General features: G+C 34.4%; 1 protein-coding gene across 9 annotated transcripts in view; it reads right to left on the reverse strand.

Moving 5' to 3' along the window:
- Positions 1 to 1,500: 1,500 nt before the first annotated feature.
- The window catches only part of Lmln (leishmanolysin like peptidase), a 71,635-nt gene continuing 46,982 nt past the window's right edge, over positions 1,501 to 26,153 (reverse strand). For 2 of the 9 annotated variants that reach the window (XM_078043962.1, XM_078043961.1), the window contains exons 13-17: positions 24,136 to 24,268; positions 22,790 to 22,949; positions 19,555 to 19,685; positions 11,642 to 11,852; positions 1,504 to 1,940 (exon numbers count right to left, since the gene is read on the reverse strand). In XM_078043962.1, the coding sequence (XP_077900088.1) occupies positions 1,786 to 1,940; positions 11,642 to 11,852; positions 19,555 to 19,685; positions 22,790 to 22,949; positions 24,136 to 24,268 (790 nt within the window). In that variant the 3' untranslated portion in view covers positions 1,504 to 1,785. Of the gene's footprint in view, positions 1,941 to 3,680; positions 7,312 to 10,944; positions 11,531 to 11,641; positions 11,853 to 19,554; positions 19,686 to 22,789; positions 22,950 to 24,135; positions 24,269 to 26,153 lie in introns of those variants that run through there. The other 7 variants (XM_078043960.1, XM_078043963.1, XR_013436829.1 and 4 more) reach the window with 6 other exon arrangements.

The following is a 26,153-nucleotide window of genomic DNA, read 5'->3' on the forward strand; positions in this document are numbered from 1 at the left end:
CCTTTCTAGCTTCCAAATATGAGAGAAACACTTGTTTTATTTAATTCCTAGAGAAAAATAAATACATATTCAATTGAGACAATGTCTTGCTTAACTTGACTGAGAAATATTGTCCCTTTGGTGTAGATGAGTGAAATTTCCAAATGTATTTTATGATCCCAGGTAGAATGTCTTACCTCTGTCTTCTGAATTACAATCAGAAATAATACATCGATTTCTGATGGAATATGATTAGGAACCATATCATATTGACTAAAAACACCTCTGTACTCCCCACCTAATGCTGTATATGTTTAAGTGAATTATGATGTTTTTTCATGATTGTAAATTCTACTGTCTTTAATAAATTTAGAATACTTTTTTCCCTGCAGGAGGTGGTAGTGCTCACCTATAATTCCAGTGACTAGAGGCTGAGACAGAAGGATCACAAGTTCAGGTCAGCCTAGGCAACATAGGGAGACTGTCTCAAAAAAAAAGACGTGGAAGATTGCAAGTGGCTGGGGATGTGGCTGAATAGTAGACAGCCTCTGGGTTTAATCCTTAGTGCCACAAAAACAAAAACAAAAGAAAGGAAGGAAGAAAGGAACATAAGCTTCCCTATGTTGGGTAGAGTAAAACCAGGAATATCATATCTCATTTCACAATAAAATCTGCCTACAATGGGAAAAAATCCTGTCTCTAAAGAGAGAATGTAACAGTTTTCTTGAAAATGGATGAATACCTTTGTCTAACCTAAGAAATATATGCTTTCCCCCCCCCCCTTTAATTTGAAGGAAATACCAGAAAGGTATATGTAAGCCTAGGATAGAGGAGTTTCTGGGATGGACGAGTTTTGGATTTTTGTGTTTGAATTCTTTTGGCACTAAGCCATTTTGTTTTCTTTCCAGGGAATATCTTACCTGGCCCTTGGAAAATCTTTTCCTATTGGTTTAATAAATAATACTAGAATGACTACTTGGAAAAAATGTAGTTGGAATCCTTCCTCAGGCTAAACAACAAAATGAATTCCTGCTATATTAAAGAATAATGTGAAAATTAAAGAAATCACAATAAAATATAGGACATAATTGTACTGGAAATAACACAGATACCCATTAGTGAGGGGGTAGTTAAATAAGGAATGCTATATCTTCTGAGTATCATGAAATCATATAAACTATAAGTTTACTGATCTGGAAAGATGTGTTGAACCTTAAGCATCTTTGTAGGAATTTCAAGCTATGTCTATATATAGTATGTATAGGGTAGTTCTACTTTTATTTTTAATATGAATGTCTGTTCTATATTTATATGTGTATATATAATGGTTAAAAAAAAGTCTGAAAGGTATGTACCAACTCAATCCCTCCAGATTACTTCTGGACGGATGGAAGTGGAGGAGACAGAGGAAGTAGTAGTAGTTTTATCACTATATATAATATTTTTAAGAGTGGTAAAACTATTATTTTATTATTTCTGCTCAATATTTTCTAAAGAAAAAGGCTAAACTTTTAAAAATAAAAAAAAATATAATGGGGTAAGGAAGACTTCTGAGTATAACATCAAAGGCAAAAAATCATACTAGGAATCATTTTAAACTTCTGCTCACAAGTGACAAGATTGTAAAAAGGATTGACAACACAGAACACTGTGATAGATGTTGTGGGTCAGTGCAGTCAACATCCATTCCTCCTTCCTGCTGTGTGTAGAGGGTATGTGTTTCTGAGACTCCCCTGAAGTTAGGATTCAGAATGTAATTAGGTTCTGTCAATATTTAGAAGGCAGATTTGAAACAGGGCTCATCTTTTAGCTGCTGTTGCTATTAGCAAACAAAATTATGAAGACTGACATGCTTAGAGACAGCTGCACTGATACCCAGAGTTCCAGTGTCCAATCATCAGCCTTGAAGATGTTGACAGTTGTTGTAGGCTCAGGAAAAACATGCCATACAGAGAGCAAAACTGCAGAAAATAGAGCAAAAACAAAATACACAGTTGAAAACAGCATATAGAACAGAGTAGACAGAGATGAGAAAAAGACAATGAAATAGGGGCTAGGACTGTGGCTTAGTGATAGAATGCTCACCTGGCCCACGTGAGGCACTGGGTATGATCCTCAGCACCACGTAAAAATACAATAAAGGTACTGTGTCCATCTACAACTAAATATATATATATATATATTTAGTTGTATATATATTAATGAAATAAAAATCAGGAACTAAAGATTATACATAACTGGAATTCCTAAAGAGGATAACTGAAAACAAACAGATAAAATTAAAAAAAAAAAACACTATTTGAAATAAAAGATTTTTTTTTTTTAAACTGGGGATTGAACCATTGAGTGACATTCCCAGAACTCCCCACATTTTTTTTTTTGTTTTTTAGTATCCAGTGATCCCATCAGTTTTTTTTTTAATTATTTGCTCTTTTTAGTTATATATGATGTAGGATGTATTTTTGACATCATACATACATGGAGTATAACTTCCCATTCTTGTGGTTGTACATGCTGTAGTCATTATTTACATATGAACATAGGAAAGCTATGTCCTATTCATTCCACTGTCTTTCTCATCCCAACCCTCCCTCCCTTCCCTGTTTTCCCCTGTCCAATCCGGTGAACCTTCTGTCTCAGCTTTCTGGGTCACTGAGATTATAAGCATGTGTCACCATGCCCAGCCTGGTCAATTTATTTTTAACTTTAAAAAATTAACTTCTGAGCTAGGTGTGGTGGCACACACCTATAATTCCAGCAACTTAGGTTGAGACAGAAGGATCCACAAGTTTAAGGCCAGGCTTATCAACTTTTGTGATAACCTGTCTCAAAACACAAAATAAAAAGGTTTAGGGTGTAACTCAGTGGTAGCTACTCCCTGGATTTAATTCCTAGCGGGGTGGGGGAGCAGGGGAAGGATTTGATTTAAATAAACTCCCATTTCAAAAAAATCTAGTGGAGAGATTGTGAACAAAGACCAACCTATATATAATTGTGAACAAAAGACCAATCTAAAGAAGCTATATTCTATGTCTACAACAAAACTTAAAGCGAACAAGGTAACACATGTATACAGCTTTATCTTCCATATGCCGAACAAATAACACTGGATTTATTCAGCTGCATTAAATAGTTAATTGTATATAGTTTTAGCTATTTATATGGAATATTTAAAACTCCTAAAATCTATAGGTTATGAAATTCCCATAAAGATCTAGGTTCAACAATTAGGTCACACAGCTATCAATTCCACAAAATGCTTGAGTCTGTGTCACAGGCAGAATAGTTCTGTGTGTACATTGGAAAGGCACGCCTGGGGGACTTTCTCTCTCACTACATTCAGGTTATGAGGAAGAACTAACTCCATGACGATAGTCACAGTCTATCTGATGCCACCATTTAAACGTGGTACTTTAGTGCTCCAGGTGGTCCCGCAATGAAACTCCTGGCCTGCAGCATGGAACAAACTGTTCTGTGCATTGGTTTGGTCTGCTCTCTCCTGCTTAATTATTTGAGGGCTAGTCCCTATAGCTTTGCATAAGATCTGTCCCCATTCTGTAAGGACAATATTACTCAAATTAAGGTAAAAACTGAACTTTATGTCATAATAACTCTTCTTCAAATAAAGGAGCATAACTATGTTTTTATTCCTCATTCAGGTTTTAAAAAATTGATGGTAATAAGTAAAGACAAGATACAAATTAGTTTCCATTTTTTATTAAAATTGTTTTTTTTCTAAGGAATATATTACACTTAAGGTTCATTACTATAAATAAGGAATGATTTTCAAATCTTCTATTTTACTTATTAAAAGTGTAAACATAAAAGTAAATAATTCAACACTACCTTCCCTCCCCCCGACCCAATATACATTAAAAAAAAAATCCTTATTTTCAGAAAGTTCTCTCTTCAGAATGAAAACTATAGACTATCAAAATATGTTCATCCTCCTGGACTGCAAGGTCATGGTGGGAATGACCAGTGTCCATTATGAAATAGGGCTGTGGGGCTGTGACTTAAGTCCGTCTCCTTCTTTGGGGATTGTCACTCAACTGCCCTCAGAGACAGATTCTTCTCTGTCCAACAGGTGTCCAAAGACATGGACAGCAGTAAGGCATTGAGCAAAGACTCTGTGATGAGCACAACATGAAGGCTGCACACTCCAGGAGGTGGATCAGAGCCAGTGGTGACAAGCAATGTGGCTGAGAATTAGTCATAGAATATTACAGCTGGAAGGATTCTGAGAAATCATCTAATTGTTTTTTAGATGGCCTCAAACAGTAAGTCTTCTCACACTGAAAAGCACATCAATAAAATTTTGTGGAATACTCTGATAATATCTATTTATGTATCTTCCTAAAACTATTTAAACATCGAAAAATTAGGTTTCAACTTTAAATATTGATAAACTAAGCCAAAATACACTGAAAACTTATGTTAACCATATTTTAACATTTTTAGAATATCCATTTGGTCTTAACAAAAATAAATATCTTATAGGAAAAAGGTAAGGTTTGTCGATTTTAAGAAAAAAGCAAGGAAAAAGAATGTTTTCTGAGAAAATACCAGAGAGAACTACATTATGACTACCTAACTGCTTGCCAGTTTCTTTAAAGCTGTCAGCTCAAGGCTACTGACATGGCTTTTATTTCCTTCCTGAAATTCTGGTCTTCAAAACCTGAGACAAATTCTTATGATATTTTTGATAACTGGGACCTTAAAACAATCAAAATGAATCTAAGTTTGAATTGAAAACCGAGGTAGTCAATTTTTATAAGCACTTGACCTTTTTTGAATTGGGAGGGGACTCTAGTTCATTGTCCCCAAATTAGCAGCTCTGCATTCTTCTTCCCTGCTCCACTTAACTTCTACCCCAGCTGCAGCCCACTCCATCTCTCTGACAGAGGGAACTGGTTTTGTTTTTCCTAACATGAAGGGCCTAACCACCACAGAATACCAGCATGTATGCAATTTCAAATTCTTCAGTTCACAGCTGAATTTTAGACTAATATTTCTGCATTGTCTCAGATTTTAAAAGTTTTTGCTTCAAAATTGTCATATTCTAAGAGACTAAAATGTGTCTCTTAAAATTTCTTACAGGATCAGTGTCCTTCTAAGTCTTGCTAAGTACACTATGCAGAATCAGTTATAAACAACCTTGATTAAGCTTTACTGAAGAGAAAGGGAGACATCAATACAGTTAGTAACCTTCAGGAACTCACAATTTCTTAATCTCATACTCCATCACATTTCATGTTTGTGCAGAGAAAACACTGGGCCACCAGATTCCAAGCTTAATAAATATATATACAAAAAATGTCATCCATAATATTTTCTTCATAAAGTCATCAGTGCAAATATAATTATATCAAAAAATAAAGCAAAGATATATTTCAAGTATAAAAAGCACCATGCTTGGAAACAATACTACCTAATGGCATTACTGCACAACAGTCAAAATATAGTCAAACCTAGCACTGTGAATCTCAAATATATTATTAATCCATTTGATTTTTTGGTGAAGTTCTTTATACAACTTTGTGGGGTGATACATAATCATAATAGGTATGTAAGTTTAGATAATTATACATTTATTTAAAAATATACTCTACTTATCTCTCACCTTGCATAATTTAATGGATGTATAATACTGAGTGTTGTCCAGCAGACCACTCTTTCTCTTAAACTAAAATTAACTATGTTTGGGGCCCCAGTTTTCACAATAACAAATACCACAAATACCTCCAATTTATATCTCATGCAAACATATACTTTAGATTTATGTATTTTAAAAAGTAACTTTCCTTTATATGGGACTGCCAAAACAGTAGTTATGCTGCTTTGCTCATTTAGCACAATTTCTAAACAAGCTTCCTTCAAGGGTTGAATTTTTAATGCTACAGAACTTATTAGCTTTAGAGAGAAAAACTGGGCATCGCCTCTCATTAAAGAAATTTCAAAGAGGAATCGCTAAATGGGGTTGGTGCTCTGGTACCACAGTAGAATTATTTCACAAAATCCATGTGGTAAGAGAGTTATCAAAAGCAGGAGGTAAAAGATACAGTTTTCATCTTATTCATAAAAAATTTTTCAGGTATTCTAAATTCTTCCCGAACAATTTTAGTCCACTGAAAATAACCACATACATGTTTATAACACAATTTCCTTTCATCTACATTGTTCAAAAGGGATAAAATAAATGGTTTTGCTTCATTGGATTACAGTTGTCATAACTAATACCTGAAAAATGTACAACAATTTTTTCTTCTGGTTGCACATCTTCAACGTTTTTGCAGGGCAGTGTATTTTACTCTCTCTGCTTCCACATTTTTTGGAGTCAATTTATTAAGTTAATGGACAATGAAATGGAAGCTGAGCCCTGAAGATCGGTGAGTAGACAGGGTTAACGATACACTGATAACAGTTCAGTAGTAGACTGCTACACAGCTGGCAAAAAAGGCAAGCGGAATGAAATCACAAGACTTAGTAAAACAGTTTAAAACTCTTCAGGACAAACAATGAGAACAATGATACAAATGTACTATGGACAAGTGGGGCATGATGGCACAAGCCTCTATCCCAGCTACTTGGGAAGTTGAGGCAGGAAGATTGCCAGCTAAAAGCCAGCCTGGGCAATATACTGAGACCCTGTCTTGAAACCAAAATCAAATCAAACTAAACTAAGGCAAATAAAAGTATACTACACGTACAGCCATCAAATTTAAAATAAGTGTAATAGTGATATAGAAATTTTAATTCATTATTTTCTGTAAATTAAAGGGCAACTGATACTTCTGAGGGCAAGATCCACAACTTACAATTTTGTAATAATTGGCTATTATTTGTTACTGTGGTGTCCATGATGAACTTGCTTATCAATTAGGTTAATGAAAATGCTGAGGTATGTAATCACTCTGGGAATTTCACCAATTATCCTGTTTTCAAAAGAAAACTTCAGGGAGATTATGTATCTTGAAGTACAAGATGTGGTGACTTGTAATTCCTTCTCCTTCTCCAATCTTTGAGGTGGCTGGGTAGTTGATGAGGAGCGACTGCTGTGAAGTTTTGCTTCAAGGTCCATCGTAGTCAACAGGCCCAAGCCAAAGTCAGGAATGCCACTTCTACCATTTTTGCACAGGTTCACGCTTGCCCAGATTTTGTGCTTTGTTCACAGGAATACGAGATAAAGGAGTTGAGAATTCACTTTTCTTTAAATTTCACTTTTCCATTCCTAGTGCCATACACAGAGAAGAAATCCAGCCAGCAGAGGAAACAGATTGCCTAGCAGAAGCCAGAGGGTGACCACCAGGCTGGAGGAGCAGGAACAGAGATCTAGAGTTGAAAACAAGAAGTTGACTTTCCATAACCATTTTTGTGACTAAATCATACCAATTAAATATTGACAGATGCGTAGAGGTGAATAAGAATCATCTTAGCAGAATAGAGTGACTTCCTGGCCAGGAATGGTGGTGCACACCTGAAATTCCAGCAGTTCAGGAGGCTGAGGCAGGAGGACTGCAAATTCAAAGTTAGCTTCAGAACTTAGTGAGTCCCTGAGCAACTTAGCATTACCCTGTCTCAAAATAAAAAATAAAAAGTGCTGGGAATGTGGTTCAGTGGTTAAATGCTCCTGGGTTCAATTCCTAGTACTAATAAAATAAACAAAAATTTTTAAAAAGAGTGACTTCTTGAAACCCCAACACACAGTTATTGTTTTTAATATTATAAAAGAATAGAATATACACACAAAGGAAGAAAAGATAACTACCAAGTCAAGGTAATAATAAAATGGCACCCATGAAAAGAAAGAAGTGTCTTAGGGTGGTAACCAGCAAAGGTAAAGATGGTACGTGAACTTGATTATTCTGTGATGGATGAAGAACTTTCTCTCCTTTTTTTTTTTAGTACTGGGGATTGAATCCAGGAGTGCTCTATCACTGAGCTACCTCCTCAACCCTTTTTATTTTTAAGACAGTTCTCAAATTGCCAAGGCTGACCTTGAACTTGCAATCCTCTTGCCTTAGCCTTCTGAGTTGTTGGGATTACAGAGATATGTCACTGTGCTGAGAAAGAACTCTTTTCTTTTATCCTTACTTGTCCTTTATAAGTAGGGTGACCATATAATTTATTATTCCAAACCAGTACAGTTCAAGAATAGAAGACAGCACTATTAATAATTACACCAGGAGGGGAGACATGAGGCCTACCCAGTCAAACTAAGACAGATGGTCCCCAATTTCTAGAAATCTACCCATTCATCCATATCATGCAAGATTTGATTTGGAAAAAGCAGATGATGGGCTTTGGGCACTAGGAATATATTTTAAATTATTCATGAGCTGTTCTCAAGGCTAAAATGCTTCCCTAAATAATTCTCATAATGAAAATATTTTTATTGCAGTTGAGACAAGGCCAACCTAACCTTAATTTATGATGAGTTTTTATTTTTATATTTTGAACAATAAAGATCTTATATGGGAATTTTGAAGTTGTCATCAGAATGTCCACAATTCAAGTAGAGATAAAAGAAGTGTGAATTACAGAACTTGAAGAATTGTGGGCTGATAGGATAACTGTGAGTCAAGCATCAGTTTTTTTAAAAAGTTCTCTTATAGGTAAATCTTGACTCAAGTCAAGAGATGGGCAGTGGAAAAAATTACAGATGGGTCTTCAAAGAACCATTAAATTCAAGTCTAAATTGCTTAAAAGGTAACAAAAATAGAATTGATCTTCAGTTACAGATGAACAGAATGATAATTATCAAGGCATGAGACCACTCTTTGAGCATCTATTTTAGTGTTGAGTATCATTTAAAAAATTGTCTCGTGGCATGTTACGTAGGCAACCTATGGGAAATTTCCATTCTTTCCCAATGGAATCATCATGTAATTGTCACAAATGTAATTGTATACAAATCCTATGAGAAGTCCACTTAATAGAAACTAGTGCTTCTCAAAGTATGGTCCCTAGACCAATATCAGCATCACCTACGACCTTATTAAAAATGCAAATTCTTCGTGTTTTAACATGGTTCTGATGCATGCTAAAGTTTGAGAACCTCTGACCTAGAGCTGTAAATGTCCACTATAGTAGTAGCCAGTACTTATATGTGCTATTAAAGTTAAATTAAAATCTTAGAGCTTGGTTGTACAGTTCAATGGTAGAGGACTTGCCTGGCATGCATGAGGCTTTGGGTTCAGTCCCCAGCACTGAACAATAAACAAACAAACAAATAAATAAATATTTAGTTCTGGTCATAGTATCCACATTGCACATGTTCAATAGTCACTTGTGGCCAATGACTATTATATTATTGAATTGGACAATGTGAATTACAGAATATTTCCGTTAACACAAATGTTCTGTTAGAAAAATTTCTGGCCTACTGCATCAGGTAGTGTGGAGTTGGCTGGAGTTACTTATAACACAGGTCTTTATCTCCTGATTTCATAATCAATAATGGAAACTGTCTTGAGCAATACAGAACAATTATTTAATTGCTTCAAGCATTTAGAAGTAATGAGTATGGAAAAGGAAGGAGAAAAGAAAATAAGTTTAATATTCTTTTTTTTAGTTGTTGATGGACTTTTATTTCATTTATTTACTTATATGTGGTGCTAAGAATTGAACCCAGTGCCTTACACATGCTAGGCAAGTGCTCTACCACTGAGCCACAACCCCAAGTTTAACATTCTTAAAAGACACTGCAACTGTAAGGAAGCTATGTGAACAAATCATTGAGAAAAACAACAACAACAATGACAAAAATCAGAAGAATTTGGGGAGAGAAATATCATTACACTTCCTCCAGAATATCAGCAGTTTTAATGTTTTAAAGTCACACTTAAAAAATACTTTAATTCAGAAGACAGAATAGGGATGATTGTTTAATAATTATTAATATTATTCATACAAGTACATTTCAAGTGTCAACATTTTTACAATTTGTTGGTCAACAAAAACTGTATTAAAGAGAAACAATCTACCTAAAAGAAATAGCATATGTAAAGTCTGTTCAGGTCCTTAGTTCATAGTTTAACATGTTCAGTTAAAGCTCTGTGTGTACTCTATTCACACATATTAGCAAATATGGGAGGATGTGTTATTCTAGAATTTCAACAGTGATGCTTACAAACTATAAAAGTAATGCTTGAAATTATCCATTCTTATAATATTTTTGCACATTTTTCAATATCAGTGTTAGTAATTTGAAGTTTACAATGTTTTTGAGCCTGCCTCCGATTGAACTGGCAAGTTAACATGAAAAGAAATAAGACCACAACACAAAGGCCTCAGAAAAAGGACTGATAAAGAGGGAAGCAGGATAAAAAGTAGAGTGTAAAGTGCCATGATCAAGTGCTGCCCACCTCTTTTCAACAGACTCCCTAGTCTTTGTCATGCTCCTAGGTGGGAACTTTTCAAAGGCCCTTGACTGAGTCTGGCTTTCTGCTCATTCCTACACATTCTTCTCCTGGATTCCAAAGAATTTTACCCCTAGCCAGCTGGAGTTAATGCTCCCTTTATTTCAACTCAAAGGCTAGTAGTCTGAATCCCTGCTTGTCTCTTTGACAATGAGATGGTAATAGTTTCTTACAATTAAATCTGGGATTAGGTCTGAAACGAGAACTCATCAGAACTATCTATTTATGGATTTTAGCCAATGTAATTTAATAACAACTGTAAGAAAACTAAGTCTTCCAATCAATTCCACATCAAAAGTTAATTGAGCAGATTTATCACTATATTTACTGTATATTACATCAAAAGGTGTAAGGCTTTATAGAATTTCAAATAATTAATTGTGTGATTACTATCAGAACTGCAGAAAATTCAGCTAACTAAAATACTGTGGAAAAAAAAGAATTTGAACCTGGCAGGCTTAGTAATTCTGTCTGCAAAGACAGTCCCCTTAGCTACTGTCTTGGAACTTCTGTCTTCTGGACTTCATCCTATGCACACTTTCCCTTTGCTAATTTTGTTTTACATCCTTTTGCTTGAACAAGGCTAAGCCTTAAGTATGACAAGTCCTGTGAATCCTTCTATTGATCCAACAGAACTAGAGGTGGTCTTAAAGACCCTCAACGTAAGTACTAATCTCCCCAAACTCACCCTCTGCTACAGCCCCTAGGACTTGGAAAAGAAAGGAAGTTAATCCTAAAGGTGGAAAAACTTTCACGTGTAAACTGAATGTAGCCCTGTATTTTCAACCAGAGCACAGAAGAGACAAAGGGTTCTGAGTGCAGTTTCATTTTTAAAAATAACTGTAGTTAAGAAAATAAAACACTGCATGAGATTTTTGTTGTTCATATTCTAAAATGCTGTGCTGCCATAGATTTACTCATAGTCCATTTAAGCCACAATTTTAATTGAGAATTCATGAATTCTGTACTTACAATCTTAGTGATGGGTTGTGAGCCTCAGTATGAACAATTGATAATGAGGAAGGCATTCTTCTCAAGTCAGATTTTTCCATCCTCCTTCTAGCTCTAAAGAACTGTCTCCTTACTACTTTAGAGTTCTATAATGGCAGGAAGAAGGATTTCGCTACAAGCTGCAACCAGGAGAGAAGCAACTCAACTTGCTCCAGGCTCTTATAAAGGTAATTTCAACCCTGTGTTACTCATTACTTTCCCTCTTAGTTCCAACCACAAAGAGTACTCACCCAGTGGAAGAGCTCGAGTCAGGTTAGCCACTGGGGGATCTGTCTCTGGAGGACACTGCTCACAGAAATCCCAGCATGATGGACAGAGCAGGTTTCCCTCATGAATCCAACCATTCATCTGAATACTGACAGGGAGGACCTGTCCAGCCCGGCTGCATAAATATGAAGTATCTTGGACCCAAACCGTTAGACCTTGAAGAGAACAAGAAATCTTCCAATAGGGAGGAAAAAAAAAATCAGATCAGTAAGATTCTAGGATATGAGATTTCTCCTTCAATTGCAGAAAATATACTAAAATTCACTAGAAATATTGGCTATAAAGCACAATTTGGCATTGAGCATATATATACATTGAGCATATATATATATTGAGCATATATATATATATGCTCAATGCCAAATTTTTTTTAACTGTAGTTGAACACAATACCTTTATTTATTTATTTTTATGTGGTGCTGAGGATTGAACCCAGGGCCTCGCCCATGCTAGAGGAGCGCTCTACCGCTGAGCCACAACCCCAGCACCCCCCAGCATACTTTTAACTCGTAGTTTCTAAAAGATTTTCACTATAGTAGTGTGTGTGTGTGTGTGTGTGTGATTGTGTGTATGTATGTAAAAATATATATATATATAGATAGATAGATAGATAGATAGATAGATAGTTGTTGATGGATCTTTATTTTATTTGCTTATTTATTTGTGGTGCTGGGAATTGAACCCAATTCCTCACAAGCACAAGGCAAATGCTCTACCCCTGAGCCACAACCCCAGCCCCTGTGGTAGTATTTCTTAAACTCTCAGTTCAGCAACTGGAATTCACAGACCCTGAAGCCAACTTATAAAGAATAATATTTCTATATTTTTCAGCATCCTTCAGCCTAAATCTCTGTGAAATAACCATCAACCATTTCACCTCTCTCTACAAGTCAGGAGATTTTGTAAGTCAAATTTTATTAGTTATCTAAATCATTAAAATAATATATATTCACTGTAAAGAAAAAAAGCATACAATATAGAAATGTACATAGAGAAAGTTCTTCATTCTTTCTTCCTAACCCAGATCTTCTGCTCAGAGATACAAAGTCTAGAAAGTCATGGTGATTTTATCCAGATTGGTAACATCTTTTTTTTTTTTTTTTTTCTTAAGGTACTAGGGATTGATTCCCAGGGAGCTTTACCACTGAGCTACTCCCCAGCCCTTTTTAAGTTTTTATTTTGAGACAGGGTCTTGCTGAGTTGCTGATGCTGGCTTTGAATTTGGGACCCTCCTGCCGCAGCCTCATGAGTAGCTGGGATTACAGGTATGTGCCACTGTATCTAGTTAGACTAGTAACATCTTGAAAGGCAAGATTCAAATCTCAACTGCAGGGGTAACTAATGTTAAAAAACAAACACATTAAAGACAACTTTCAAAACATTTAAAAATCACTGTGTCCTCTTCAAAGTCGTTTCCTACAAAGACTTCATGTTAATTTCAAATATGCTACTTCACACTGAATATTTCTGGAACTTCTTTCTTGGAACTACCTTCAATGTCAGTGAATGCTTCTGAATGTGTCGGAGGGCAACAAATTTTTACTTGCCAAAGTAGATGCAATTTATGGAAATAGCCCAAAGCTGCCCAGAACCACGTCTGATAAATGTAGCTGTCTAAACTAGTTAACATAAGATTTAACATAGGGGTAATAGAAAACATTAAAGTTTATTTTCTTAATTATTAAACTACTTCAAATGGCAATTTCAAAAGAAGAATTACAAAAGTACATTTGAACAATGAGTCATTTAAAAAATAACTCTATCATTAGTGAAGTTGAAATATAAGACTAATTTGGAAATTTGTTACAATAAGTACAAAAAACAAACTACAAAGTGACCTTTTCCCTAAGTCCTGTCACTCAATAGTGCAAAGTGATCATTATTTTAAGCAAGAATTGATTGAGCATTATGCTTGGTGCTGAAAAGAATACCAAAGAAGTCCATGATACAGTGTCAGCCTTCTTGAAGCTTTAACTGAGATAAAAAGACATAACATATGACTTTTTCCTTAAAAAAAGACTATGAGGGGCTCAGCTGTAGAGTGCTCGCCTGGCATGTGCAAGGTGCTGGGTTCGATCCTCAGCACCACATTAAAAAAAAATAAGTACATAAAATAAAGATATTTTTTAAAAAAGACTATGATTAAGAATTGAAAATGGTAAAAACAATAGCAACAAATATTAGAGATTTTCATGTTAAAAAAGCATTTATACCCTAAGATGGACATGGGATTCATTCATTTGTTTGTTTTGGTACTGGGAATTGAACCCGGGGTGTTTTACCACTGAGCTACATCCCCAGTCCTTTTTATTTATTTATTTAAAAAATCTGAGAAAGGGTCTTGCTAAGTTGCAGAGGCTGGCCTTGAACTTGAGGTACTCCTGTCTCAGCTTCCATAGTCACTGGGATCACAAGTGTGTACCACTACACCCAGCAAGGATTTGGAGCAGAGTAAGGTACATATAGATGTTATAGTTCGGGAAGAAGATGAGAATTAGATGAGTGTTGATGGGAAAATTCCCTTGATGAAGCTAATTCTGGGAATTAAGTGTTGGCAGACAAAGTAGATGTACAAGAAGTAGAAGACTTAATAGACTCAAGCAAGCTGAATCAAAATCCAGCAGCAAGGAAACCCAAGAAGCAACATGATGGAATTTGAAGAATACAGGAAGGCCTGGAATTGCTGGCACCAGAAATCAAGAAGTATAGGCTATAGTTAGAGAGATTAAAGTTTATTTTATTAAGAGTTAGGTCTATTTATGGTGTTCTTAAACAGCCTGTATATATTGAAGAACAACTGAAAAGCAATTTGGAAACTCTGAGTATGTACATAAGGCCTTTGACCACTACCTTCACTATACTCTTTAAAAAAGTAAAGAGTTAAAAAAAGAATTTACCAGCTTCCAGAGGGGAAAGAAAAAAAGATTATATACATTAAAAAAAAAATCACAGTGATATTGAGAGCCAAAATGCAAAGGAGAAATTCCTTCAGAATTATGATGGACAATGATTTTCAAAAAGAAAACTATACCCAAACTACTGAAGAATAGTAGAATATGCCATCCCCAAATATGCCATTTTGGCATAACAATTATTTAGAGCTAAAGGCATTTGAAAAACAGCAGAACAAGGAAAGTGTTCTGACTCTCCCTCTCTTCTTGAAAGTAGGAGATAAAAATCCCACATCAAAGATGTCCTCCCTGGGGCTGGGGTTATGGCTCAGGCGTAGCGTGCCTGTCTAGCATGCGTGAGGCACTGGGTTCAAATAAAGATCCATCAACAGCAAAAAAATATTTTTTTAAAAAAAGATGTCTTCCTTATTCCAGGAAAAAAGAAACATCACTGGAGACAGGGAGTCAAAGTTGAGCAAATTTTAGTACAAACAAATGCTGTTAAAATAATTCTCATCTTCTTTAGCCTCCCCATATCTTTTACTTTTTTTTTTTCCATAATTGCTTCCCTTTGTTTAACCTAGTAAAAAAGCATCTAGATTTTACCACTTCTTTCATATAAAACTTTTATTAAATAAACACATATGCTTTACTCCTGGAAATGTACCTTTTGCCAACTTAATCCTCAGGCCCAGCTCGAGTCTTGCCTACCCTACACTACCATCAGGTATAAGGGCAGGATAGTGATACTTTCATATGCTAGAGGTCTCAAAATTCTCCTCTCCCAGATACTCCTCAAAAATCCACCAGGGGATATGATCCATTAAAATGAAGGGGAAAAAAAAAAAACCTAGAAGTAAGGGAACCAATATAAGAAAGGGACAGAGGCACCCCCAGGAAGATCATGACTGGAGAAGGAAAGGGACAGTTATGTTGTAAATTTAAAGGTTATCTTTATCCAGATTAGTGTAGATTAGAAATTTCCAGAGGTGATTTTCTTAAGATTAAACTGATAGAATACCTAAAGCATCTGATTATATGAAACTAGATGAGTCCAAGGAAAAAAGTTTGGAATTAAATTAGTGTTAAATAAAGAAAAACTGAATGAGAAAACAAGATATTAGTTATTAAATCCAGAGGGAAAATTTTGGGGGGAGAATAAGAGAAGTAATCATTGTAAAACACATGGCTTCACATTTACATAGTCATCTTAAGGTAAATATAAAGAAAATATACCTATCCAAAATTACTACAGAGAAGACGGAGAACTAGGAAGCGAATGTAATATGAAGAAAAGGTGAAAGAGCTAAATACTACCAAATGGGCAGAGTGAGAAAAAGAAATACACTGTATTATTGTTATGTAGAAGGCGGTCCTTGTTTATAAGAAATATGAATTAAAGTATTTAGGAGTGAAAGTATTTAGCAGGTAGCATGCCTGCAATCTGCATGAAATGACTCAGAAAAAAATTTTTTGAGCCATTCTGAGAGTTTTTCAATCAAAATAAATAAAACAACAATCATGAAACCAATAAACAAAAAATGCCTCAAAGCCCCCCAACACAAAAGAGCTAATCAAACTGTTAATCATTAAGAAATCAAACACATTTTCCACATAAATAGTGCTAGTATTAAATTAGAAAAAATAACTGACAATATTTTGGTACAGTGAAAGTAGAGCCAATCTTTGCAGATGGCATGGTAAGTCTATATAATCCCTTCATAGTGGTTGAGATTTATAAAACATTAAAAGAGCTTAAAAAGGTCACCTTCCTATTATACTTGTCACTGTTCTTGCTTTGTCTCCTTCAATATTCCCACTTATGGGAATTTATTTTAAAAATGTAAATATATTTATAAAAGCATTTTTATATGGTGAAAATGGAAATAAATTCAATATGTAAGAGAGTAACTTTCCTAATTATAATACTTTAAAACGATGCCATGTTCTATAGCCATAAACAACAATAAACATTATTAATGGAAAGGAAGAGGTAGGTATCCCCTATTAAAAGTACTAGAGCACTTGTTTAGCACACATGAGGCCCTGGGTTCAATCCTAGTATTCACTGGGCCCCCCACAGTATTAAGTGAAGCCAGTAAGACAAAATTACATACCATGACTTTAACTAGGTCAGAACTACATACTATTATTTTAATTAGAGCTTTATAGTTATACACAGTTGTTGGGTTCATTCCCAATAAACTCATACATGCATGAAAATCTACTTCAGTTCATGGTTCCCTCTTTTCTCTCCCATCTTCCCCCACTTATCCTTCTATTCTAATAGACTTTATTTAGCTCTCTATTAAATTGTATTTGATTGGTTCTTTACATAATCTTATCCTTCTCTTATCTCTAGCTTCTGCATATGAGAGTAAACATCCAACCTTGGAGTTTCTGAATTTGACTAATTTCACATGATATTCTCCACATCCATCCATATACTTGCAAATGCCATAATTTCATTCTTTTAAATGACTGAGAAGAACTCCATTATATTTATATATGTACCACATTGTCTTAATCCACTCATCTATTGATTGGGTTGATTCCACAATTTAGCTATTTTGAATTGTGCTGCTGTAAACATTGATGTGGCTTTGTTGTTGTATTATGCCAACTTTAGATCTTTCGGGAAAATACCCAGGAATGGGATAGCTGAGTCACATGGTGATTCCATCCCTGTTTTTTTTTTTGAGGACCCTCCAAACTGTTTTCCAAAGTAGTTTACTAGTCTGCAGTCCCACCAACAATATGTTCAACAAAGTGTTCAATACATACATCTTTTTAAAATCGTTTTTAAGTTGTTGATAGACCTTTATTTATTTAATTTATCCACATGCTGTGCTGAGAACCAAACCCAGTGCCTCACACATGCCAGGCAAGTGCTCTACCGCTGAGCCCCAGCCCCAGCCCTCAATGCATACATCTTTAATGGGATTTATTAGAACGTGATTCCTGGATTCCAGTTGTCACATTACAGCTAGAAAATATTTATTTCTAATTTTCTTTGTAAGACTTTAATGCTATATGAATTAAATGAAATTAAATAAAATATATATTACTAAAGCTGTTACCAAAAAAATTAAATTTCATAGTCAACTTTAAAAATAATTGCAAAATTCCTAGTTACAAAGGACCATCTAACTCTTGTAGTGGAAATGGCACAATGCTTATTCTTCAGTTCTCAGGGTCACATTATCCTTCCTGATATGGAAAATTAAGTTGGATACCTCTAAGTTACAGAATTCCTGTATCTTGATCAGTTCTTAAAAAGGTGACAGTCAATCAATATCAGATATATAAATAATTGGGAAAGTAGTAGTTTGGCCATTTAGATTACTTTAAATGTTTTTTTAAATTTTTATTTATTTTTTTTACTAATTAGTTATACATGACAGTAGAATACACTGCCATTTGGCTTTCTAATCTCAGTTTTTTGTTTTCTTTGGAAGGCTGAAGATTAAACTCAAAGCCTATCTCATATTAGGTAAGTGCTCCACCAGTGAGCTATATAAAAAGTATGAACTATATAAAAAAACATTATTAATCAACAATTAGTTTTTTTTTTCAGGTTTTTAAAATAATTTTTATTTTTTAAAAGTAAATTATACATTACAGGGGGAAAAAAAAACACAAGCAAAGAACAAAGTCATTCAGTCACAAGAAGCTTAGTTGGACGTGTCCCTCTAGGTTGTGTGCATATATACACAATATCCCATTTTGTGTGATTGAGATTGTGGTATTATGCTTTTCCACACATCATGAATATTCACCAATTCAAAATCCTGAAGCTACATGAGTATTTTTTGATAACCAAGAATACACCAACTCAATCTGTTATCCTTTCTTGGGGACAAAAATTTCACTGAAGACAGAAATGGCAACAGGCCTCTAGATAGACATATTGGCAGAGTTACAACTAAAACAATTCATTCCCTTAATGCTCAATGTAAAATGAAACAGCAACAGAATACACCAAGCTTGTTAATCATTAACAGATTTCTACTACTAAAATATTAGCAAGAATGCATGTTCCCAGTGAATTAAAATATTCCTATAGTACAGCCAGAAGATGCACACACACCAGTGGCTCACATCAAAATGTAAATCTTTTGAGCACTTGCTTCCATCTTTCTGTGTGTCTCTCTGTGCCCCTCTGCTGCCAGCCTAATGAACAAGTCCTGATACACAATGCCCAGAGATACAACAATTCCATGTCCAAGATGCATCTTTTCTATCAATTATAACAAAAAGATATTTACAAGTTGGCTAATTCACTAGCACTACTTTTTATGATTCACTGTCACCTCAAGCATCTAGAAAGCTTAAATATTGTGAAATGAAGTATGAACTTTGCACAAAAACAACAATTAGTTTTTTTAATTCTTATAACTCATGCTTTGCTCAGACCTCTTGAAATAAAATTTTACATTTCTTCCAATATAAAACATTTGTTCAAGAACAAAATTTAATCTTTATCATTACTTCTTCATTATGCTCAGAAGCAAAAATATTATGAAACTTATTAATATATAGATATTTTACATATACATATGTATTTTTTTTTGATAGGGGGTTGTAGTAGGGATTGAACCCAGGGGGCACTCTGCACTAAGCCACATCCCCTTTCAATTTTTTATTTTGAGACAGGGTCTTGCTAAGTTGTCAAGGCTGGCCTTGAACTTGTGATCCTCCTGCCTCAGCCTCCTCAATCTTTGGGATTACAGGCATGAATCATTGCACGTGGCTGCAATTATATCTACTGTTAAACAAATGTAGAAAGGCAAATTTTTCCTCAAAGAAATAAAAATATTTTCATAAAACACAAGCACCAAACTAATAATTACATAAATAATCAAAATAAGCTAAATTATCCATCAGTAAATTATGTATCTAAAAATGCATAAAATATAATTTCAAAGACCGCAAGATAAAAATTATATAATATTTAGCATAATTATTAAAAACATGTACTTTACCTGATAACATCCACTTCCCCAGTCTGGGTAACTCAGCTTCCTCTCACACTTTTCCATGACAAATGCCGACTTCTGGATTAGACAAACTGAATGGGGTCCATACTTTTCAGCACCATAGTTTTTAAAAATTTCTGAAGCAAACCAGGAGTCTCAAATTAGATTTTTTAATACAAAGAATAAGAAATTGAAGCATTCTATTTTATAATTAAAAGCTGCTTTAAGAAAATCAAACTTTTTATTTATTTTATTTTATTTTTTTAGATATTTATTTTTTAGTTGTAGTTGGACACAACACCTTTATTTCACTTATTTATTTATTTTTTATGGGGTGCTAAGGATCGAACCCAGGGTCTCGCACGTGCAAGGTGAGCACTCTACCGCTGCCACAACCCCAGCACCAAATCAAACTTTTTAAATGGACATTTTAAATAAAAATTTAAAATAAACAGGATTTTAAATTCAAAATGAATTGTCATAAAGGAACTAGCATGGTAGAATTACTATATATCAGAAATAAGAGAATAAAAGTAGGCTGAAAGTATCTAGGTTAAATATACTAAGGACTTGACACTAAGAATCATTAAATGATTAGATACCAAAATAAGAACTACAGAATGTAAATGGGAGACTATTAGAGAAAAATAAGTGGAAAGGGGTTGTGGCTCAGTGGTAGAGCACTTGCCTATCATGTGTGAGGCACTGGGTTACCACATAAAAATAAATAAATAAAATAAAGGCATTGTGTCCATCTACAACTAAATATATACATACATACATGTGTGTGTATAAAAATATATATACATTCATATAAAAAGAAGGAGACAGGCAAAGGGTATAATGGGGGATTGAAAATTATCAAAGTATATTGTATGCATGTACAAATATGCCACAAACAAAACCCATCATTCTGTATAATTAATGTGTGCCAATAAAACAAAACAAAAAAAATAAGAATCACTGGCCTAAGTAAGGAGTTATATCCAAGTGACTCATGACAGGATGAGGCCAAATGATTTATATAATGAAGGGTTTTTTGGGTTTTGCAGCTTTTTTTTAAAAAAAACTTCAATTTGTGCCACCTCTGTAAAGTCATAAATAACATGCTGATCTATCTAGTCTCATTCTAAACATACACCTGCAGAGGTATAGTACCGAATGAACCTAATGGGCAAACCTAGTAATAGTGTACTCTCTTTATACAAGCTTCATTTTTTTAAAGTAGAGAGTTCAACTAGTCCATTTTGAAATAAATTTTTTATGTCAGTTTTTTAAAAATATTAATTATATGAGCTAAGAAATAAAATACAAAACAGAACTCTATATTTCTTTTATTTATGAGTTTCAAAGTCTTCAAAAAGCATAGTGGTGTTCCATGTCTCTAATCCCAGATACTCAGGAGACTGAGGTAGGAGGATTGCAAATTTGAGGCCAGACTTGGCAATCTGGAGAGACCTTTTTTAAAAAAATCTTTTTAGTTATAGGTGAACACAATATCTTTATTTTATTTATTAATTTTTATGTGGTGCTGAGGCTAGAACCCAGTGTCTCACACATGCTAGGTAAGCACTCTACCACTGGGCCACAACCTGGCCCCTGGAGAGACCTTTTATAAAAACCAAAAATAAAGCTAAAATATATAAATAAATCAAAAGGGTTGGTGTTGTAGCTTAGTAGTAGAACACCCCTGGAATTACCAGTACCATTGAAAAAAACAAACAAAAAAGCTTGTGATCAGTAAGCAAAATAGGGTTAAGCAAACCATAATCCTCAGCCCAAATCCTGAAACCCTCACACACTTAATATTGTTTATAAAATATATGTTTATATTATGTATAATATTGCTTACATATAATGTTGTTTACATATTAATTTTACACTGTAGAAGCACAGCACCTGCTACAGAGACCAGATGAATGGCAAAGCCTGAAATATTTATATTTTGCCCTTCACAAAGAAACGTTTGCCAACTCCAGCTCTAAAATGGTTATCTCTAGAAAACCCACAATTGACAGATTTGTGTATTTCTTTTGCTTTAACATGGGACTTCTGAATAGTTATATTAAGTCTTTAGGACATGAATTAAATAGATGAGTGATGGGAAAACAAGACTGTAGAAATATAGTTAAACCTGTCAGGTTTCAGAATAATTTGTAAAAACATTGTAGAAATTTGAAGTTTAAATGACCAAATCTAAAAAATAAATAAATAAATAAATGACCAAATCTATAATAAAGGAGTGAATAGTGTTGGGAGTGGGGAAAGACAATGTTAAAAACTTTAAAAACAGAGAGAAAAACTATTGCTTTTTATTAACACATCAGATGTGAGAATATTGTATGAGCTATAACTATTATTTCAAAATACTAGGAGCTGGGTTTGTGGATCAGCAGTAGAGTGCTCGCCTAGCACATGTGAGGCCCGGGTTCAATCCTCAGCACTATATTAAAATAAATAAAATAAAGGTATTAAAAAATACTAAATCACCATATAGTTTATTCCTTTGATGTTTTTTCAGCCTCCCAAGTTATTGGGATTACCGGCATGACTTTAGTAATATATCTTACAGGCCATGGGGCAACAGTATTATTTTGAGATCTACAGAATGACATGTCATGTTACTTCTAAACTACATAAAATTCACACTTCCTATGAAAGAAAAAAAATAGGTTACCTACGGCATTTTAATTAAAACAACCTGATACAAAACCAAAATGGTGGTGGTGGGGAAACCAACCCAATACCAGAGGGTCTTACACTGATATCAATTAACTATATTACTTGATATCTGTTCATTCACCAATGAAATACAATAATATCTCTCTTATGTCTCTCATTAGGTTTTTAGAAAAATAAAAGGAAATGATACATAATGAAAAGTGCTTTACAAGTGAAAATTGCCACGAAGATGTAAGGTATTGCTAAAATGCAGTGTGTGCACATGAATTCATGTATCTAACAGATAACAATCCTCTTTATGAGCCAGCATAGTTCTATGCAATTATTATTTTATTTATATAATTCTCAAAAAAATTCTATCAGTCAGGTATTATTATTCCCATTATACAGATGAAGAAACAGGCACAAAAAAAGTTAAATGACTTCTCACTGATGAATAGCAGTGAAACCAAAACACAAACTCAGACTGGTTCCAGGATTGTGCCCTTCACCACTATTTTATATTGCTGATACATGATCTTATTGTGTATTTAATACTTGATTTAACTAGACTACTAACCTGGTTGATTTTCTAATATTCTACAATCTGAGCTGCGTTGATATTCACCACTTAAGTGCCAACTGAATTCCTGACTGAAAGGGCAATAGTCAGCAATTTCTACTGACCCACCATAATAAGGCAAATCTTCTGTAGGTATTCCACTGAGTTCATCAAAGTACTGCAAAAATTAAAAAATATTATCAGAAAGACAAGAGATTAAGAGTCATTCTGCATAATCAAAATAAAGTCCGTAGGCTACTTATAACAACTCTCTAATGCTGTATAACACAAGATATTAGTGTAGTTTTCTTCATAAACTGCATAACACAAAGAAGATATAATATGCCATAGGAAGGGTATTTTGAAGTTGCTATTGTTTAAAAATAAGCAAGATAAATAAATTAATTCAACATCTCTTAGGAGGACAAACTTGATCAATGTTTTAAAAAAGAGAATTTGACAGCAAAAGGAAGAGCTTTAATAATTGACAAAACATAAAACAAATGCATAGAATTAAGACACTTTAAATATAAAGTGTCAGGTGATGTACACACCTATAGTCCTATCTATTGGGGAGGCTGAGACAGGAGGATTGCTTGAGCCCAAGAGTTCAAGACTAAACTGGGCAACATAGTGTGACCCTGTTGCAAAGACAAATAAAATGTACAGGTGTTTTTAGGAGGCTTAATTGATGTGCTGTTTTGAAAAAATAAAAATTAGAAAATAAATTAAATATATAAAAAAACTCTGAATACCAAAGAACAAGGTATCAGATAAGCCTAACTATTTCACATTTTACATTTTGCAACAACTTATGAGTTATAAAGCTATGCTTAGGAATACAGTTACCATGTCAGGTGCAATAGCACACACCTGTAATCCCAGTGGCTTGGGAGGCTGAGGCAGAAGGATCCCAAGTGCAAAGGCAGCCTCAGCAAAGGCGAGGTGCTAAGCAACTCAGTGAGACCCTGTCTCTACATAAAATACAAATAGGGCTGGGGATGTGGATGTGGGGGTGGCACTCAGTGAGTGATTGGGTGTCCCTGAGTTCACATCCTGGTACCAAAAAAAAAATACAGTTGCCATCTTATGGTGTCTGAAGCACTGAGTGTGGTCATAAATATATGTAGGAAGCTCAAATTTAGCAGCTATCATTTAAAATTAGCTTCTGAGACATCATTTCTGACTTAAGATTACTCTGAAAATGGCAGGTAGAGCAAAATTGCTGAAGCTACTTCCAGAGTCCCTGGGATTATAGGCATGTGCCATAGCACTTGGTTTTGGGGAATTTACTCTCTGAAGTCAAAATGGAGATGACTTCTTAAAAATATGATTCCTAAAATTGTGCTGAAAACATCTGTTACCTGATATTCTGGTGGCAAAGGTTTAGGAAACTTCTGCAAATTACACACTGCAACTGCTCTCTGGTCTTGTCTGCAAGTTAATTGCAATGGATTACTTCTGAGTGTGTCACAGTACGGGCTCAGCACCTGCCTTCTGTACACAAAAATAAGCACCATATCATCAAATAAAAAAAAATAATTAGAAGTCTATTATAGAGCTTGTCCATGCTAGATAAATTCTAACATTGTTGTACTGTTACTAAATGAAATCCTATTTATCTTTTTTCCTGTTTTCTGCATATCAGCTTTGTGTTTTTAATGCCAATACATGAAATTCTAGATGCTGGTCTAAAAATCAAATCATCATAATTAACAAATGGAGTCTCAGAAAGAAATGGTAGTCATATCCCCTCTGCTCTGAAGCTACAAAGAGTGCAATCTTTTCCTATGTCAAAATCTAGTTTAAAGAATTTTGACAAATTGTTAAACTGAAAATATTCAAAAGACAATTTTATATTCTTGGGCAAAATGAAGATTGTGATAATATTCCTAAATTTTACTAATTTGTCCTAATCCCTGTTAAACTGATTCCTGGAAGGACAATTTGATAAAAGTAGTCTTATAAATTCTCAAATGATATCAGAATCTGTAGCATTGTCTTGTAAAACTAACCTTCAAACAAACCTGTAATCTGATCAGTCATCAAATTGGCAATTTATAATACAAAATTATATAAATGAGATCTCAGTATTCCATAGAAATTCTGGTTAAGATGTATCCACAGAATTATACTAGGATTTTTAAATTTTTATTCTGGTATTTTTATTCTCCCACATGTCTCCTAAGGAAAAAAAAAGCTAAGACAGATTTCTTATTTGAAGGAAGATTGGTACTTTTCTCATTTAAGTCAGCATAACCTCTGAGTTCTATAGCCAGCATTGCAAAACAAACAAGCAAACAAACATTAACATAACATTTTTAGGGAATTATAGCTTCCTGAGATTAAAATAGGTAAAATACCTACCATAGTCTTTGGTAAACTTGAAGCAGCACAGTATACTAGGAAAGCAAAGGTCTTAAGTCATCACAAAGGTTTGGATTCAAATACCAGGGCCAGCCACTTTACTTAGTATTTAACTTTTCTGAGCTTCAACTACAAAGCACTTAGTGCCTAACACATACAAGTTACTCAATAAATGGTATTTCCACTGTCCCCACCATTTTATGAAGCAATTTTATAACATCCCACAATAAAGTTTCCAATGTATATGACCAGTAGTTCTTAGTCACTTTCTCGATGTCATGAATCTCACTTCCTTTAAAACAAAATATTACCTTTTCACTTTAATAGAAATATCAGTCTTGGTTAAAGGAATAAAGAGGTTAAAAATTAGTAATTTTAAGTTCCAAAGTTAGAGCTCTTCAAGACTTATGACTTAACAAAATGCAGAGCAACAGTGTTTGGTTGAAGTGCCTGCAAATGTGGAAATGTTGTACATTTGCACTGCCTAATACAGGAGCCACCAACCACATATGGCTATCAACTATTTACAATGTGATTAGTCAACTGAATAATTCAATTTTAGATTTTATTTAACTATAATAATTTAAATATAAATTTCAGTAGCCATACATGGCTAAATGGTACCATACTGGAGAGTATAGCTTTATAGCCATTACTAATAGCAAATAAGTTGGACACAGGAGTTGGTTATTTATCAGACCAGTTGCTTCAGAACAGAAGAATAGGGCTGACATGTAGCTCACTGGGAGGGTACTTGCCCAGCATGGGTAAGGCCCTCGGTTTCATCTCTAATACCAAAAAATAAAAAGGAAGAATTTTGAGTGTGCACAGATTCAGGGATTCAGATGAATGTGGTTTTGCCCATCCTCAGTGGATCTCTTCTAACACTGGTTTCCCAACAATGTAGGAGAAGAGTCACAGATAATGAAGCCCAAAAGTTATGCACCAGACCCTGTGCTCCAAGAAGGGTCACTCTAGAACCTCTAAGGTAACTCAGGGACATAGTGAGACTGGG

The sequence above is a fragment of the Ictidomys tridecemlineatus genome, chromosome 3 (assembly GCF_052094955.1).
Source record: "Ictidomys tridecemlineatus isolate mIctTri1 chromosome 3, mIctTri1.hap1, whole genome shotgun sequence".
Lineage (NCBI taxonomy): Eukaryota > Metazoa > Chordata > Mammalia > Rodentia > Sciuridae > Ictidomys > Ictidomys tridecemlineatus.